The sequence below is a fragment of the Mobula birostris genome, chromosome 16 (assembly GCF_030028105.1).
Source record: "Mobula birostris isolate sMobBir1 chromosome 16, sMobBir1.hap1, whole genome shotgun sequence".
Taxonomy (NCBI): Eukaryota; Metazoa; Chordata; class Chondrichthyes; order Myliobatiformes; family Myliobatidae; genus Mobula; species Mobula birostris.
The window spans coordinates 34367722-34386088 of record NC_092385.1 but is presented as its reverse complement, the minus strand read 5'-3'; the positions used below and the strand labels follow the sequence as shown (position 1 = coordinate 34386088).

Genomic DNA, 18367 nt, shown 5'->3' with positions numbered 1-18367 from the left:
TATTGTGAGAGTAGAAAATTGAAGGCTGAGCAAAGCTGTCTGTAAGCCCATGTAACAAGATTTCACTGAGGCTAGTTTATGTTTCTGTATTCTAAGGATATAACAATGGGGGAAGAAAAGTGTGATAGTAGGATTAGGTTGCAGAAGTCAAATCAGCAAAGGGAGGAAAATAAATTCTAGGGAACTCAACCAAATCTTTGAATATATTAGGCAAAAGCATAAAACTGCAGAAATGAAAAGAATCTGACACTTGTTGGTCACACAGCAATTGGGAGGACAGATAAGTTAAGGCTTCAGTTTTAGATCCTTCCTCATGGAAGTATTTCATTCATTCATTGTAGCCTTTTTTCCACAAAATATTTGAATCCACATTATAAAATTGGAATCATATTGTTTGATACTGGTTAAGTATTTGAAAGTAGGGACGTATTCGACAAATAAAACAGAGGCTTTTAAACACGAATCCCTTAGAATTGGATAGAATATGATTATATACGAGGAGGGAGCATTTAGAGAAAATAATGTCTAGAAAATATACAGTACTTCACTGTTTTTGATATGCTAAAATGACTGTACATTGTGTATAGCAGGGGTCACCAATCTTTTTCACACCGCGGACAGGTTTAATATTGACAATATTCTTGCGGACCGGCTGACCGCGGGGGGTGGGGGGTGGGGGGGTGTTAATCACAACCGGAATATAGGTGATATGTCAACTATAAGTCACTTACCAGTGGCTAATCACTCAATTTTGTTTCTAAAAGGGTTTATCTAACGAACTTAAGAAAGAAAGAAACCATAGAAACTACAGCACAGAAAGAGGCCTTTTGGCCCTTCTTGTCTGTGCCGAACCATGTTCTGCCTAGTCCCACTGACCTGCACACGGACCATATCTCTCCATACACCTCCCATCCATGTATCTGTCCAATTTATTCTTAAATGTTAAAAAAGAACCCGCATTTACCACCTCATCTGGCAGCTCATTCAATACTCCCACCACTCTCTGTGTGAAGAAGCCCCCACTAATGTTCCCTTTAAACTTTTCCCCCTTCACCCTTAACCCATGTCCTCTGGGTTTTTTCTCCCCTTGTCTCAGTGGAAAAAGCCTGCTTGCATTCACTCTATCTATACCTATCATAATTTTATATACCTCTATCAAATCTCCCCTCATTCTTCTACGCTCCTGGGAATAAAGTCCTAACCTGTTCAACCTTTCTCTGTAACTGAGTTTCTCAAGTCCTGGCAACATCCTTGTAAACCTTCTCTGCACTCTTTCAACCTTATTTATATCCTTCCTGTAATTTGGTGACCAAAACTGAACACAATACTCCGGATTCGGCCTCACCAATGCCTTTTACAACCTTATCATAACATTCCAGCTCTTATACTCAATACTTTGATTAATAAAGGCCAATGTACCAAAAGCTCTCTTTACGACTCTATCTACCTGTGACGCCACTTTTAGGGAATTTTGTATCTGTATTCCCAAATCCCTCTGTTCTACTGCACTCCTCAGTGCCTTACCATTAACCCTGTATGTTCTACCTTGGTTTGTCTTTCCAACGTGCAATACCTCACACTTGTCTGTATTAAACTCCATCTGCCGTTTTTCAGCCCATTTTTCCAGCTGGTCCAAGTCCATCTGCAGGCTCTGAAAACCTTCCTCACTGTCTACTACCCCTCCAATCTTTGTATCATCAGCAAATTTACTGATCCAATTTACCACATTATCATCCAGATCATTGATACAGATGACAAATAACAATGGACCCAGCAGTGATCCCTGTGGCACACCACTAGTCACAGGCCTCCACTTGGGGAAGCAATTCTCTACTACCACTCTTTGGCTTCTTCCATTGAGCCAATGTCTAATGCAATTTACTACCTCTCCATGTATACCTAACGACTGAATTTTCCTAACTAACAGTTATTCTCTAACTAACAGAATTTTCTTAATTTTCCTAACTAACAGAATTTAATATTAAACACACAGCGCATATTTTCCTTGCATGAATATAGTGATGTCAATTATGTCATAAGGGGGTTCCTTATGTCCAGTCTATTCCGCAATTTAGTTTTCATTGCATTCACTGCAGAAAACTCCTCTTCGCAGAGATATGATGTTGGAAATGGAAGCAACGTTTTCAGTGCTTTCGTGGCTATCTCAGCCTTGACTTTGATCCAGAATGCCGGCAGAAATGCTATGTCAAACATACTTTTCAGCCCACCGTCATTTGCAAGCTCAAGGAGTTGATCTTCTTCCTGCACTGACATGGATGATTCACCGGGGACCCATTCCCCTGCACAACCTATTCCTTTGCACGTCTTGGGTCATTTGCGGTTGGGAAGTAACGCACGAATTCTGTCGACAGCGAAGATAGGTGTTCGCGCACCAGCTATGAACCTCAGTCCCTCCCAAATTCCCAGCTAATGTTGGGAACATGTCAAATATGCCCCTATCCACTTGCCGTCCCCACAGTTCCAGGTTGGCTGTTTTATCTGCCAATTTGAAGACAATTGTCATTCTCCCATGAAGTGACTAATTGAGTTCATTGAGCAGGTGAAGATGTCACACAGATAAGGGAGTTTTGATATCCACTCCTCATCACTGAAGGTGGAGGTGGGGCATTAGCGGAAGTTTGAGAAGTCAATGTTCATGCCATCAGGTTGGAGGCTACCCAGACAGAATATAAGGTGTTGTTCCTCCAACCTGAGTGTGGTTTCATCTTTACAGCAGAGGAGGCCGTGGATAGACATATCAGAATGGGAATGGGACGTGGAATTAAAATGTGTGGCCTCTGGGAGATCCTGCTTTCTCTGGCGGACAGAGTGCAGGTGTTCAGCGAAACTATCTCCCAGGCTGCGTCGGGTCTCGCCAATGTATAGAGGGCCACATCAGGAGCACCAGACACAGTATATCACCCCAGCCGACTCACAGGTGAAGTGTCGCCTCACCTGGAAGGACTGTCTGGGACCCTGAATGGTGGTGAGGGAGGAAGTGTAAGGGCATGTGTAGCACTTGTTCCGCTTACAAGGATAAGGGCCAGGAGGGAGATCGGTGGGGAGGGATGTGGGGGACGAATGGACAAGGGAGTCACGTTGGGAACGATCCCTGCGGAAAGTGGGGGGGGGGAGGGAAAGATGTGCTTAGTTGTGGGATCCCGTTGGAGGTGGATGTTACGGAGAATTATAACTGTCCAGCTCTTGGCTCCATCCCTCCCCCTCCTGTCTTCTCCTATCATTTTGGATCTCCCCCTCCCTCTCCCACTTTCAAATCTCTTACTAGCTTTTCCTTCAGTTAGTCCTGATGAAGGGTCTCAGCCCGAAACATCGACTGTACCTCTTTCTAGAGATGCTGCCTGGCCTGCTGCATTCACCAGCAACTTTTATGTGTGTTGCTTGAAATTCCAGCATCTGCAGATTTCCTCCTGTCCCAGTTTCACTCAATAGGATATGGAAATCACACATCAGGAAGAACAATGGTAGGAAACACGAGGAAATCTGCAAATATGGGCAAATGAGTTCAGACAATATGCCTGCACATGGTATCTTGCAACATTGACAAATCTCAGTGCCTGAGATGTTAGCAACACACACAAATTGCTGGAGGAACTCAGCAGGTCAGGCAGCATCTATGGAATAAAGTACAGTTGACATTTCAGGCCGAGACCCTTCAGCAGGACTGGAGAAGAAAGATGAGGAGTAGATTTAAAAGGTCGGGGAGGGGAGAGAGAAACACAAGGTGAAAAGTATAACCGAGAGGTGGAGGAACAAAGTAAAGAGCTGGGAAGTTGATTGGTGAAAGAAATACAGGGCTGGAGAAGGGGGAGTCTAAATAGGAGAGAACAGAAGGCCATGGTAGAAAGAAAAGAGGGGAAGAGCACCAGAGAGTGTCACAAGTGCGGAGCACGGGTGGACCCAAATGCAGGACACAAACACGTTTTGTAGTGTTAACAAAAATACAGTTTTTTAATAGTTACTAGGAAAGCAGGGAAGCAAGGATTGTACAGAGAGACATCAAGGAGTGAATGAAGCGGAAGCAGGAATATGTGTGACTGGAGTTGGGCTCAGACCCTGGACTTAGCCTGGGACTCGGGACCCGGACTTGGACTTGGACTTGGAACTCAGAACATCGGAGCCTGGACTAGGAACTCGGAACATTGAAACACAGAGCTGGGACTCTTCCTTGGATACAGGACACAGAGCTGGGACTCTTCCTTGGACGCAGGACACAGAGCCGGGACTCTTCCTTGGACGCAGGACACAGAGCCGGGACTCTTCCTTGGACGCAGGACACAGAGCCGGGACTCTTCCTTGGACGCAGGACACAGAACACAAAGAGACGGTTCTCCACTTAAGGTAGCAGCAAACGGCCAGACCCACCCAGCGGAGACAAGGACACGAAGAGACAGTTCCCAACTCAGGGTAGCAGCAAACAGCCAGACCTACCCAGCAGGGGTGAGGATACAGAGAGACACTTCCCAACCCAGGGTAGCAGCAAACGGCCGGACCTACCCAGCAGAGACGAGGACATGAAGAGACAAAACCACACAACGATAGACAGTTCTTTTATCTTGGCACGAAGTGGCACCAAGTAGCGGCAAGCTCTCGACTCGGCCCTGGAACTACAGACAGCGGCTCTAAACTCACTCCGACAGGTTAACTTGATGGACCTGCTCCAGCAAGGTAGCTTAGCAGGCTCACTCAGGCACGGTAACTTGACAGGCTGACCCAGCAAGGAGAGGCGACTTACTGGCACTAGCTTTGGGGAGAAGACTTGACTTGCGCTGGCAATGTGACTTAGCTAGCTCCAGCAAGGTGACTTGCTCGCACTTGCTTCGGTGACATGAGGTGACGTCAGGTGACGGTCGAGCCCCGAGCAGCTGTAAGCCCGACACTATATACTGACCGTTCAGCTGAGAATCAAGTGCCTTTAATTACAGAGCCGAAGAAACACGGGGAAACTATGACTTAAAGGAAAACAAGGAGTCGACGGTCCCGATCGTGACACAAAGGAAATTTAAAGGGAACCAGGGAATAACCGATCGGGACTGTGACAGAGGGAGGTGATGAGCAGGCAAGAAGAAAAGGTGAGAGTGGGAAAAGGCAATGGGGAATGGTGTAGGAGCATTAAGGAGCACCAGGCTATTGTCTCCCACATCATCACTGACCTTATTAGCTCTGGGGATCTCCCATCCACTGCCACCATCCTCATAGTTCCCACACCCCGCCTTCCCGTTTCTACCTACTATCCAAGTTCCATAAATTCGCTTGTCCAGGTAGACACATTGTTCCTTTGTTTCAGCTTGTTCTTGCCCGACTGAACTGATATCTGCATACCTCGACTCTGTCTTGTTCCTCCCCCCCCCCCCACACCAAGTCAGTCTCTTCCTACCTACATCTGTGACACTTCACAAGGTCTGGATCTTTTCAATGATATCAAGTTTCCTGGCCCCCATCATCTTATTTTCACTATGGATGTCCAGTCCCTGTATACTTCCCTCCCCCCACCAGGAAGACCTCAAAGCTCTCCACTTCTTTCTGGACACCAGATCTAACGTGTTCCCTTCCACCACTATTCTCCTCCGCCTAGCGGATCTTGTCCTCACACTGAATAATTTCTCCTTTGGCCCCTCCCACTTCCTTCAACTATAAGGTGTAGCTGAGGGTACTCGCACGGGTCCCAGCTATGCCTGGCTGTTTGTTGGCTATGTGGAACAGTCTATGTTCCAAGCCTACACTGGTGATTGTCCTGCACTTTTCCTATGCTACATTGACAACTGCATTGGTGCTGCTTCCTGTGCCCGTGCTGAACTCTTCCACTTCATCCACTTTGCCTCCAACTTCTATCCTGCCGTCAAATTTACTTGGTCCATTTCCAACACCTCCTTCTCGTTTCTCGATCTCTCTGTGTCTATATCTGGAGACAGCTTATCTACTGATGTCTTTTACAAACCCATGGGCTCCCATAGCTACCTGGACTATACCTCCTCTCACCCTGTTACTTGTAAAAACATCATCTCTCAATTCCTCCATCTCTGCCACACCTGCTCTCAGGATGAGGCTTTTCATTCCAGAATGAATGAGATGTTCTCCTTCTTCAAAGAAAGGGACTTCCCTTCCTCCACCATCAATGCTGCCCTCAACCGCATCTCTTCCATTTCATGCATGTCTGCCCTCACCACATCCTCCCGCCCCCCTACCAGGGATAGGGTTCCTCTTGTCCTCACCTACCACTCTATCAGCCTCTGTGTCCAGCACATAATTCTCTGCAACTTCCGCCATCTCCAACGAGATCCCACCACCAACCACATCTTTCCCTCCAACCGCCCCCCCCCCAACTTTCTGCTTTCTGCAGGGTTTGCTCCCTACGCGACTCCCTTGACTATTCATCCCTCCCCGCTGATCTCCCTCCTGGCACTTATAATTGTAAGCTGAACAAGTGCTACACCTCATTCAATACCATTCAGGACCCCAAACAGTCCTTCCAGGTGAGGCGACACTTCACCTGTGAGTCTGTTGGGGTCATCTACTGTGTGAGGTGCTCCTGGTGAGGCCTGACGTAGATTGGGAGACTGTTATGCTGAGCACCTGCCCTCTGTCTGCCAGAAGAAGCAGGATCTCCCAGTGGCCACCCATGTTAATTCCCTTCTCATTTCCATTCAGATATGTCTATCCATAGCCTCCTCCACTGTTATGATGAGGCCACACTTAGGCTGGAGGTACAGCCTGGGTAACCTCCAATCTGATGGCATGAACATCGATTTCTCAAACTTCCGGTAATGGCCTTCCGCCACCCACTCTCCTTCACCATTTCCCACCCCCTTTTTCCTCTCTCACCTTATCTCTTTGCTTACCCATCGCCTCCCTCTGGTGCTCCTCATGCCTTTTCTTTCTTCCATTGTCTTCTGTTCTCTCCTATTGGACTCCCCCTTCTCCAGTCCTGTATCTCTTTCACAAATGAACATTCCAGCTCTTTGCTTCATCCCTACCCTCCTGCTTTCACCAATCACTTTGTGTTTCTCTCTCTCTTCCCCCACCTTTTAAATCTAATTCTCATCCTTTTTTTCTCCTGCCCTGCCGAAGGGTCTCAGCCCAAAATGTTGACTGTACTTTATTCCATAGATGCTGCTTGGCCTGCTGAGTTCCTCCAGCGTTTTGTGTGTGTTGCTTGTTTTTCCAGCATCTGCAAATTTTCTCTTGCCTGAGATGTTATCTGCTCTTCATCAAAATAAGCATAGATGAAATAATTGCTCTGCAAATAAAGTACTTGGGTGATCTCTGTGCTGCTGCCATCAGTACCAAACTGGGAGACATGGGAGAGATCTGTTGCAGAAAGTGGGAAAGATCTTTTGTACTAAGAGTTAAAATGGCCTCCTTGGAAATAGAAGACTAGGTGCAAGAGCATGGCCTAAATTCTTATCATAGAATTTATGTATCTTTTGACAACAGCTTTTTACTTTCATCCTAGAGTTCCTGACACATTACCTTGAGCCAATCATTTCCATACTAATGTCTTCAATAAAGAATTGCCATGTCACTACTGAGGCACCCACTGCATTAATAAATTAGCAGCTAAATGCTGAAGAAAGTAACTTTTGTCACATTAAAGCATATCACCCAGGACATGCCCGCTTCTTATTGCTACCATCAAGGAGTTACAGAAGCTGATGGCACACACTAAATGATTCAGGAACAGCTTCTTCACCTCTGCCATCCAATTTCTGAATGGATATTGAACCCATCAACACTACCTCACTACTTCTTTATTTTTATTTTTGCAGTACTTATTTAACTATTTAATATATGCAGTACACATATACTTACTGTAATTCACATTTCTTCTCCCAATTATTATGTGTTGTATAGAACTGCTGCCATAAAGACAACAAATTTCACAATATATGCCGGTGATGTTAAACCTGATTCTGATTCCTGTAGACATAAAAAAAAGAATTTGAGATATTTGTAATGTAATCAGTTTCAAGCTACCCAATCAAGACTCCCAGAATGTTTCTTTGAACAGCAATAAGTGCAACAAGGAAGTGCTAGTTTACTGTCACTATCTAATGACAGTTGCAAGTTGCTCGCCAAAGCTGCAATGTATGCTAATGATGGTAGAAACAGGAGTTGCACTGCCAATGTCGTTATAGGTGCATGTCTGATGCTGTAAAAAGGTCAGACATACATGCATGTTAATGGCCTGTCCAATTCCCTGACTGGCTGGATTTCACCCAGAAATGATCAACAGTATGATGTAAACCACGGTGTTGTTTTTAAGTGTGATTTGCAAATAAGAAATGCATGCTGCTAGATTTTTTTCTTGGCTATAGGATTTCATTTCTCTCTCCCAGATCCTTTTCCTTCTTTTATTGTTGGATGTTGTTCTTCAGCACTGCTTTTTCACAAAATAGCTGGTGACATTCAGAAAAAAAGCTGTCATAAATTCCAAACTTTATTGTAAAGATACTAAGGATAGTTAATCATCTAACTTCTTGCAAGTAAAATGTAAATGTTTAGAACAGACTTTACTCTTAAAATCTCTCCACACAGGTGAAAGAGTAGTAATTCAGCTAACACACACAAAATGCTGGAGGAACTCAGCAAGCCAGGCGGTATCTATGGAAAAGAGTACAGTCTATGTTTTGGGCCAAGACCCTTCAGCAGGACTCTTTTCCATTGATGCTTCCTGGCCTGCTGAGTTCCTCTAGTGTTTTGTGTGTGTTGCCTGGATATACAGCATCTGCAGATTTTCTCGTTTGTTCAGGGTTCTCTGACATTCTTATCACCCAATTTGGCTCTTATGAATTATCACAAATATATACCTTGGGACAAAAGACATACAGACTTTAAGACTGTTAACTCCTTTCTGAGGATGCATTCTCTGCTTTTATCTAAAAACTTATCCTATGTTTTTCATAATATATTAATCACACAAGGCCAAAGTTCATTCTAGCTAACCTTCCTTTGTGGTGCAATTGATAAGCTTTGAGTCTGGAATGGAATTGCTTTATTCAGCACTTCGTTGTGTCTCCTAAGTATTTAACTATATCTTCACCATTTGATCACACATCAAATACTTCCAATGCTCTGCAATATCCTTGATTTCCCATTATTTCTAATAACCAATCCTCCAAAACCATGACAAAATAGAATGAGAGAGCAAGAATTCAAATATTGTATGCCTGTTGAATAATCTTTTAATTGCAGGCTTGAAGCAGTCTTTCAGCAAGTGGTGATTATTATTATGCTTTTGTATCTACTGCCCGATGAAAGGGGGGAAGAAGAGAGAATGACCAGGGTGGGAAGGGTCTTTAACTATGTTGGTTACTTTCTTAAGGCATTGAAAACTGTACACTGAAACAATGGATGGGAAGCTGATTTCTCCGGCAGTCTGGGTTGAGTTCAAAACTCTTGTGGTTTCTTGGACAGAGCAGTTGCCATAGCAAGTTGTGATGTATCTGGATAGATTGCACAAAGCAACTCTTGTGACTTTTCGCCAGGGCAACAGGCAAAATAAAGTAAAACACAACAGTTCTAGATGTCAGCAGCTTAAAATGACTCAGAGAGGTTTGTATCACCAAGAAACAGTTATTTTGTGGCCATCACAAACACTGAATTTAATGTTACAGTCTCTTTATGTCCTTGGTAATGGACAGAAATAACTAGCACAGCAGACAGATTTTAAATCATAGGTGAACAGGAAACAAAAGAGATTAAATGGATTATCTGAAATGTTTAGTTAAATATAATGCAAATGCCTGCTTCTTATTCTAGAAAGTGAAGGTCAGTATGAAACAATGATCTGTTAAACACTGATCTCCCTGTGCAAATAGCAAGTCTGCATATTCTATAGAACAAATGGGCCTTTTCTTCAAGTAGATTTCCCTCTGGATTAAGTTTCTTGTTATATTCATAGTACAGTATATATTCATTGGCACATTTTTGCTGTTTTGCCTGATGTATTTTCTGTCATTTTGTTCAAAATACAGTACATAATCTGTGCTTTGTGCCTTGTCAACCGAAACAGCTCCATCAAATATGTTTTTGCAATTATGTAGATATATATATTCAGGTTTGTAGCTATACCTCCTCAAGACATGAATGCTACATTAATGATTTCTTCTACCTTCTCTTTTTTAACCAGCTGTAGCTGAACAGGTAATACTCTGCCTCTCACTCAGAAGGTTGTGTGCTCAAGCTTCACTAAGGAGTGTTAAGTGCAAAATTGTTTGCCAGATGAGGCATTACATTAAGGCCATTTTTGTTCTTCTGTCATAAAAGATTCCATGATGTTACATTGATGAAGAGAGGAGCAGTTGTCCCCTGTGTCCTGGCCAATGTTTATCTCCCAATCCACAGTATTAAACTGATCTTCTAGTCAATATCATCCAGTTGCTTGTGGGAATTATGCTAAAATTGGCTGCCATTTTTCCTGCAGTAACTGTGAAGAGTGGTGAGGTTAACAATGTCCTACTAGCTCAAGATCACAAAGCAGACATCCCACCTCTCCTGGAAGTTCTGGGAGTCTCCGGCATATTAATAGCAGCTCCCTGATGCCCGCAAATTATATACAATATCCTGGAAATGAGAGGGAGAGCGGGAGCGAGCATCCTGATTGGTCTCTCTTTGTGATAAGTAGACCTATCAGTTTTCTCTGTGGGCGGGCTTTACAGTCGACCTCTGTCTCTCCAACAGTTCAGTTTAGTGTTCTGTACCGCCATGGCAGAGTGCTTCAAAAAAGACGAAAGTATAAAACGCACTTCACCCCAGACTGCACTAAAATGTGCCCCTGCCTAATAGGGGTCAAAAATAATGACAGTGTTGCTCGCTGCACTGTTTGCAACAGTGACTTTTCTATTACCCATGGTGGGTTAGGGCTGTAAAAGACATGTTGAGGTGAGTTTAACATGTGTCATTCGTTCATTAGCATAGCTAACGTTATTTAAACTAGCTGGCGAGCTGCTAAGGAGCTACTCTATTAATGTCCTACGTGATGAGGCCAAACTCCCTGTAGACGTGCTTAAAGTTGTAATAGAATTAAAAACGACTCCATGATAATATATAAATACATAGTTTAATGTCACATTTTCTGCATATACGCAGTTTACAGATTACAGATTGGTTTACAGAATAGACAAAATCACTACACAAAGTATTACATAAGATAATATAATAAAGGTACACCTTATGCTTTTATTTCTTTTAGGGACCACAACATATTAGGGAGGCTAATTGCAGGGGAGGTTGCTCAAGTATTTCACAGTTCTTTTCAGCAGAGCCACATCACAGTACAAGGAAGTTTGCAAAAGAAATAGAAAAGCTATTTGCATTAGCATTGAGATTGCCAACAAAATACTCAGCAAGGAATATATATATATATGTAAATAGTTTCAATATGTGTCGAATAAATTGTTGTGTTCTTTCATAATCAAATGTCCCGTATACATGCGCCCTTGGAGGTTGACCGGGGGCGGGGGGGGAGGGGGAGCAGGGAGGATATGGGGTTGCAAGGGGCAGGTGTGCTACCTCCCGGAAATGGTGGCGCTATCTCCTTGAAATGAGTTTTTGCTGGGTGGGATGTCTGACAAGGGGACAAACTACAAAGTTACCCGAATATCCCTTTATAGCCACAGAGCCATAATCTTCACTGTATTGTTAATTTTAACATGGTAATCTGCCCCACTGCTCCTTAACTGCAGTTACCCTAACAAAGATAACAATGATACTGAAGCAATTATTCAGCACTGGGGCTCAAAGCCATTACGTACTCAGGACAGCAGCACATGACAGTCCTACAGCTTTTCCTCTCCTGGAAAAACACCAGTAAAACATATGAGATAATGTAAGCTATACAAAGGCAAGTTTACTTAGTGCTCGAATCATCTCAGTCCACAGCTCCATAGCGCATGGGAAGCTATCTGCTTTCCAGTCTCCTGGCACTTTTGAATAAAGGAAAAGGATTTGTAGGAATACCAAAGAAGCACTTGATTTGGAATTGCAAACATCGTTATTGTTGGATTGGGCTGTAGAATAGTTATTTTTTCTTGGTAGTTCAACTTTCCTATGCATGCTCATAATTTTTATATAATCATGTGTCTCCGTGTAATTGTTTGATTAAATTTCAGTAATTGTGGTATAGCTGATTCTGTATTTTTCTAGAAGTTTCTCTGCAGCCTGAAATTTATTGATATCTCTTTAGTCTGAGCATTTTTTCTACCATAGGGCATTCCCAACTTCTTTTTTTATAATTTATTTTTTATTGAAATTCAGCATCATACAAACATTTCCATAAGATGTATTTCAGATACTGTATGTATATATCATATATTCATGTTTGCCACAAATCTCCATAGTAATTATCTGAGGTATACACTTATAGAAAAGAAAGAACAAACAAAAGGAAAACTATGTACAAGTAGGGAGTGATCTTTTTTTAACAACATAATCATTGATTTGTGAGCATAAAATCAGGCCTATGGGGTGTTATGTAGTTAAATCATTTTTCCCAGTATGAATCAAATTATTTCAATTTATGATTGACAGATGCTGTTACCTTCTCCATTTTGTAAATGCCCATTGTAATTTCCAAAGTTGGGCTCTCCTGTGATAACCATTTCCTGGTAAGAGTCTTTTTACCAGCCACCAGCAGTATATTCATTAAATATTTATCTCTTTTCAACCATTCTTGAGGTATATACCCAAAGTATATGGTCTTACTTTCCAAGGGTACTTGACATTTAAAAATGTCTTGTAAGGCATTGTGTTTGTCTTTGATAACAGGCCAATCCCAGAAAATATGGTAATGGTTTGCATTTTAGGGCAATCCCAACTTCTTTGTTCTTTTTCTTTCTTGATTCATTCTCTGTTCTTGTGCACTTAATAAAATGGCCATAACAAACAAGTTTTACACCTCATTCTTGACTTCTGAAGAACCTCTAGATAAATATCACCAGATCCAACGTTACTAATAAAGGCAGATGAGAGGACAGCTGTAACTGCTGGCACCAAACATTGCAAATTCCTACATGTTTGATTTATTCTGATGATCAATGAAATTTCCTAGAATCTTTCTTTTTCATAAAATAACAACATTTTTCCATTTTTACCTGTATCATATCATTGGGTGAAGGGTATGATGGCAAAAAGGCATTTTGGCAGTAGTGTTCCTTGACGAGGCACACTGGGTGAACCAAGTAATCCTTGTTAAATCCTAAAATATAGATTAGAGTTAATGCCCTTGATGAAACAAATCTATCTTTTATACCACATTTTTTGCTGATAATACTAAAAGATAAATGAACAAATAACTTGTCACATTCAAGTATGGAACAGCTACAATGAAAGTAGACGTTCGTGAATGAGTTTTATAATATGGGCTATTTAGCATAGTGAACCTTTGCTGATGTTTTGTAAGAATTTCACTTGCTCATTCTTTTTAAATATTTTTCTCATAGATATTTATTCAGTTCGTTTTATTTGGTACTTTATTGGATTCTGCTTTGACTTTGTTTCAGGTACCACACCATTTATTTCTGTATAAAATTGATCTTTCATGCAAAATATCTCAAAATGTACAGTATTACACTTTATTAAATTTAACCAGTCATTTATCTTGCAAGACTATAAGTTAAATGGGCTGCTCTAAAGCCAAGTAACAGTTGATCTACAAATTAAACATTCTTTGTTAAAGACAGTCAAACTTCATCCAAGCACAATGACCAGCATAATGTTTTTAATTATTGGGGTGACTGATGAGGCTGAAACAGGGCCTCAAATTGTTCCAATAAACTGGACAGGGAGAGGTTGGAGGGCAGATGAGTGGTTTGGGAAGTGACATGATCCATCTGCTTTGCTTTGGAGTGCTTCTTACAATGAACCTAAGTACAACAATATATAAAAAGCAATACTATTGGTACGCTCAGTTCACCAGGTTTGAATTGGATGCAAAATTTGATTTTCTGTCTAATGCGGCCGGCACAATTATTTTATCTGAACTAACACTGGTTCCATTGGTCTAATTCCAAAGGAAATCCACTAAGCTTTTCAAGTAACTCTATCAATGCTGCCTTGACAACGTTGTGTTATTATACCCATTTTAAATTTGGTGCCATCGAGAGGAGGCTGTGTTATTATTAGTGGTTGTGTTTAGGAGGATGGGGCTTTATGGGAGACAGCTCCTGTGGCGGTCCGGGAAGAGGAGGGGCAGGCCTCGGTTCTAGCCTCTGCCTGAGCTTCAGCTTCACACAGTTACTCCGCTCTCATCTCATCCCGGCAGCATGGCGGTCTGCCTCACAGGACACGCAGCGAGAACGCTGAGGGCGTCGGCGGGATGCGCCGCTCGGCACACACGCCAGGTTGGTCGCAGCTACCGCTGGGGTACAGCCGAGCCGGGGGTTGAGGGGAAGAGAAAGGGGAAAGGTGTGGATCGCGTGGGCTCTGGGCCCGCTCTCAGTTATCGGCCCCGGACCGCAGGCCCCGGTGCCGACTGGGGAGCAGGAGAGATGACTTCCCTCTGCCCTCTCGGCAATCGGTGAATCGGGCGGCCGGGTCTCCAGTGCTGAAGCTGGAAAGTTTACTGACGTACTTCAGCAGGCTATATGGGCCGACCTGCCGCTCCTTGCACACTGCGAGCTCATCGCGGACGAGACACCTCGTACTTTTAAAGAGATCGGTTTGCAGTAAAAGGTGTTGCAAAGTGTTTTAATCGTTAATATGAAGAAATGTTCATAGATTTTGCACCAGAGCTTGGAGTTGTGACCTTTCATCAGAGTACGAGGGTTCTCGAACGCGGTGAAAGCTCCACCGTTTTAACTTCGCGCGGGGCTGCAAAACTTTTGGCATCCGGCTGGTTTTCCCTGACCGTAGCGTGCAACAGTTTAGCACCGGTATTAAAATCAACGTCTGCTCTTCACTGAGTGGAGAGAACCTGTGTATCTGGTATTTTATGTGGGATGCACCGTCAACGGTTCAGTGAATAATCACTTAATAGACCAGTACTATTATCTCTTGCCCGCTGCCACGCTCTAAATTCGAGAATCAACATTTGAAAAAAAAAACACGAGAAAATATGCAGATAGTGGAAATCCAAGCAACACACACAAAATGATGGAGGAACTCAGCAGGACAGGCAGCCTCTATGGAAAAGATTACAGTAGACGTTTCAGGCTGAGACTCTTCTGCAGGAAACCTGTATTTTATTCACCCCTCACCACTATGTTCACTACCTACTTTAAGTATAAGGTTAAGCAACACCTCAAATCGAACATTTTCTCAAGGACATCCTATTTCTGCATTTTTCTCCAGCCTGGCATTACACCATTCCTTTTAAGATGTTCCTTTCAAAACACCTTTGTTGACCACATTTCCTATATCTTTGACCTAGAGTGGAAACAAGTGTTTCTTAACCCTGCTTAATAGCCGAAAGTGAAGAATCCAACTGGAAATCATTTGCTCTTAATGGCACATGAAACTGAGCTACAATCTAGACAAGTAACAGTAGTGTATTTTTTTTTGCGTACAGCTCTATACTACAGCCATAATGTAAAGGTAGTGAAGGGAATGGATATGTTAGTGATGCATGAACAAACAATGCACTTTGCCCAATATAATTTCAAGCTTTTTGAGAGTTAGTGGAAGCTGCACATTTGTAAAATGAAGACTGTTCTACAATGCTGCTAATTTGTGCACTGCGGACAGTGTAAAGTTTTGCAGGTGCCACATCATTCACTACTAGATGTGGCAGCTCTAGTTCCAATGGCTGTATGCTTAACTCTTGCAAACCTTTTAATATACAGGTGTCCTTTGCACTTACACTAAGGAATCTTATTTTTAGGTATGTCTACTGTCACTCCTGGCATGCCCTTCTGCATTCTTCATTAAATCAGGACTGATCCCTTAATTAGGTTAAAATGATAGATGATGGGATTGATTAGTAAGGGTGTCAAAGGTTATAGGAAAGAGCCAGGAGAATGGGGTTGAGAGGGATAATGAATCAGCTATGATGAAATGGCAGAGCAGGCTCTGTGAACCAAATGGCCTAATTCTGCTACTTGTGTCTGATGATCAGGCGATGTGGTTGTTGATTGAGATGGTGTTTTTCAGACTTTAATGATCAAAAGTACTTTATTAGTCTCCAGAGATTCCAGACTAGTTCTGAGGGTCTCCTATTTAGTATGATTGTAGTGCTGGACAACACAACATTTACCTCAATTTGAAAACGGTGCCTTATTTCCCTGAATGGGGAAAAAAAAAGCATAAGCCATAAGATAAACATGTCTAAATCTTGGCTTTTCCTCAGATCCCAATATTAATAAAAGTAAACTGAAAGATTAAGATAAATATGTCACTAGTCATATTTTCTCAGCAAATTGTGCAGTGTTGCAAATGATGATACTAAAATTTGCACCCATGATGACCTAGCTGTTTGCTTTGTGTTGACATTGGTGGATTTGTTTGGACTCCATTGCAGTCTCTCTTAATATTTCGAACAGTGGAATGTCACAGTAGATTGCTGTTAACAAAATAGTTGAAGGGTGAAAACATGAACTATTGGAAGATAAAACTTAAAAACCTTTAAAACTTTGGTTAGACCACATTTGGAGTATTCAGGTTGCCGTATCCTAGGAAAGATGCAGAATTTTTGGAGAGGATACAGAAGAAATTCACTGGGATGCTGCTTGGATTGAAGAGTATTAGTTACATGAAAAGACTGGACAAACTTGGATTGTTTTGTCAGGGGCATTCGAGGCTGGGGAGGCATTCTGATGAAGCTCATAAAATTATGAAGCATAAAGAGGGTAAATAGTCTTTTACCAAGGATCTTGGAGGCCTCCAAGAACTTGTTATTAATACTTCTAAGCAGAATAAAAAGGACAGTTCTTAATGAAATTGAGTGCCAGAGCGGATTTATACCGGGTAAGGGTACCCGTGAAGGGATTTTTAATTTATGAATGATTGTGGAACGAGGTCTAGAAAAAAAAAAGACATTTACATGTGCTTCCTGGATTATGAGAAAGCTTTTGACTGAGTCAATCATGAACAGCTGGTCAATTGCCTGAACTCACTGGGGCTGGATGGGAAAGATGTTTGACTGATGCGGGTCTGTACTGGCATCAGAAGACAGTGATAAGAACTAGTGGTGGGAATTCACCGGAAGTTGAGATCCAAAAAGGGGTTTGCAAGGGCTGCATTATCTCCCCTTTATTATTTAACATTTACTCAGAGGTAATCTTCAGGGTGTTGAATGATGAAGCTGGTGTCCAAATTGGTGGAGTGACAGTGAACTTGAGGTATGTAGATGATTCAGAGTTGTTAGCCGAGACTGAGGACGAGTTACTCAATAGTAGATGAGATAAATGCTGAAGGAGAACGATTTGGAATGAAAATAAATGCTGCAAAGACGAAGATGATGGTAGTATCATGGAAGAAAGAAGTCTCCAAGATCAGTATCAAAATTAATGGCATAGGCATAGAGCAAATCAAGAAGTTTGTGTACTTGGGACAGATGGTCACAGAGGATGGGAAATGTGATACAGGAATTAGACGAAGAATTGAGATTGCAAGATCAACATTCTGGAGCCTGAGTGACATGCTGTGTGGCAAGAGGTTAGACCTTGGGCTGCGTTGTAGAATTTGGAAATGCTACGTCTGGAGCAGTCTGTTGTATGGAGTCGAATCGTGGACCTTATGCAAGGAAGCGCAACGATGACTGGAGGCATTGAAATGTGGTGTTTAAGGAGACTGCAGAAAATTAGATGAGTGATGGTGGTCAGTAATATGGAAGTGTTGAAGAGATCGAGGAGAGAAAAGGAGTTGCTGAAGAATGTGCAGAAAAGGAAGCTGGAATATGCCGGGCACTTGTTAAGAGGTGGTGGACTGCAGAAATTGTTATTGGAAGGGATGATAGAGGGAAAGAGGAAGGCAGCGAACCACTTGGTACAATAATGTGAGGCAATGGACTGGGTTGAGTTATGCTGAGGCCAGAAAAAGAGTGCAAGATCGAAGAAGATGGAGGTGCATAGCCACCAACCCCGGATTCGGGATGGTACCCATTGACTGACTGACCCAGGATCATCTATTAGAGGGAATAGGTCAAATGTGGGAGGGGGGAGAGTTTTAAAGCAGTTTTGCAAGGCCAATGTCATTGTGCTGGAAGCCTGGAACATGATGGCAGGAACGTGGTAGAGGCAGATGTAGAAGTAACATTTAAGCGGCATTTAGTAGGTACAGACTTGGCCTGAAGAGCCTATTCCTGTACTGTACTATGTTTTAATGAAATGAAGACGTGTAGAACAACAGATAACAGTAACATACGTACTGATTGCTATATTGGTGCTGTTAATATTCATGATTTTGTAAAGGAGGT

The 18367-nt window shown here is 42.4% G+C and overlaps 1 protein-coding gene across 1 annotated transcript in view; it reads left to right on the top strand.

Annotated features, from left to right (window-relative positions):
• The first annotated feature begins 14183 nt into the window (after positions 1-14183).
• Positions 14184-18367, top strand: part of suclg2 (succinate-CoA ligase GDP-forming subunit beta) — a 380270-nt gene continuing 376086 nt past the window's right edge. The window contains exon 1 of the mRNA XM_072280534.1: positions 14184-14357. Within this exon, the coding sequence (XP_072136635.1) occupies positions 14280-14357 (78 nt within the window). The 5' untranslated portion in view covers positions 14184-14279. The remainder of the gene's footprint in view (positions 14358-18367) is intronic.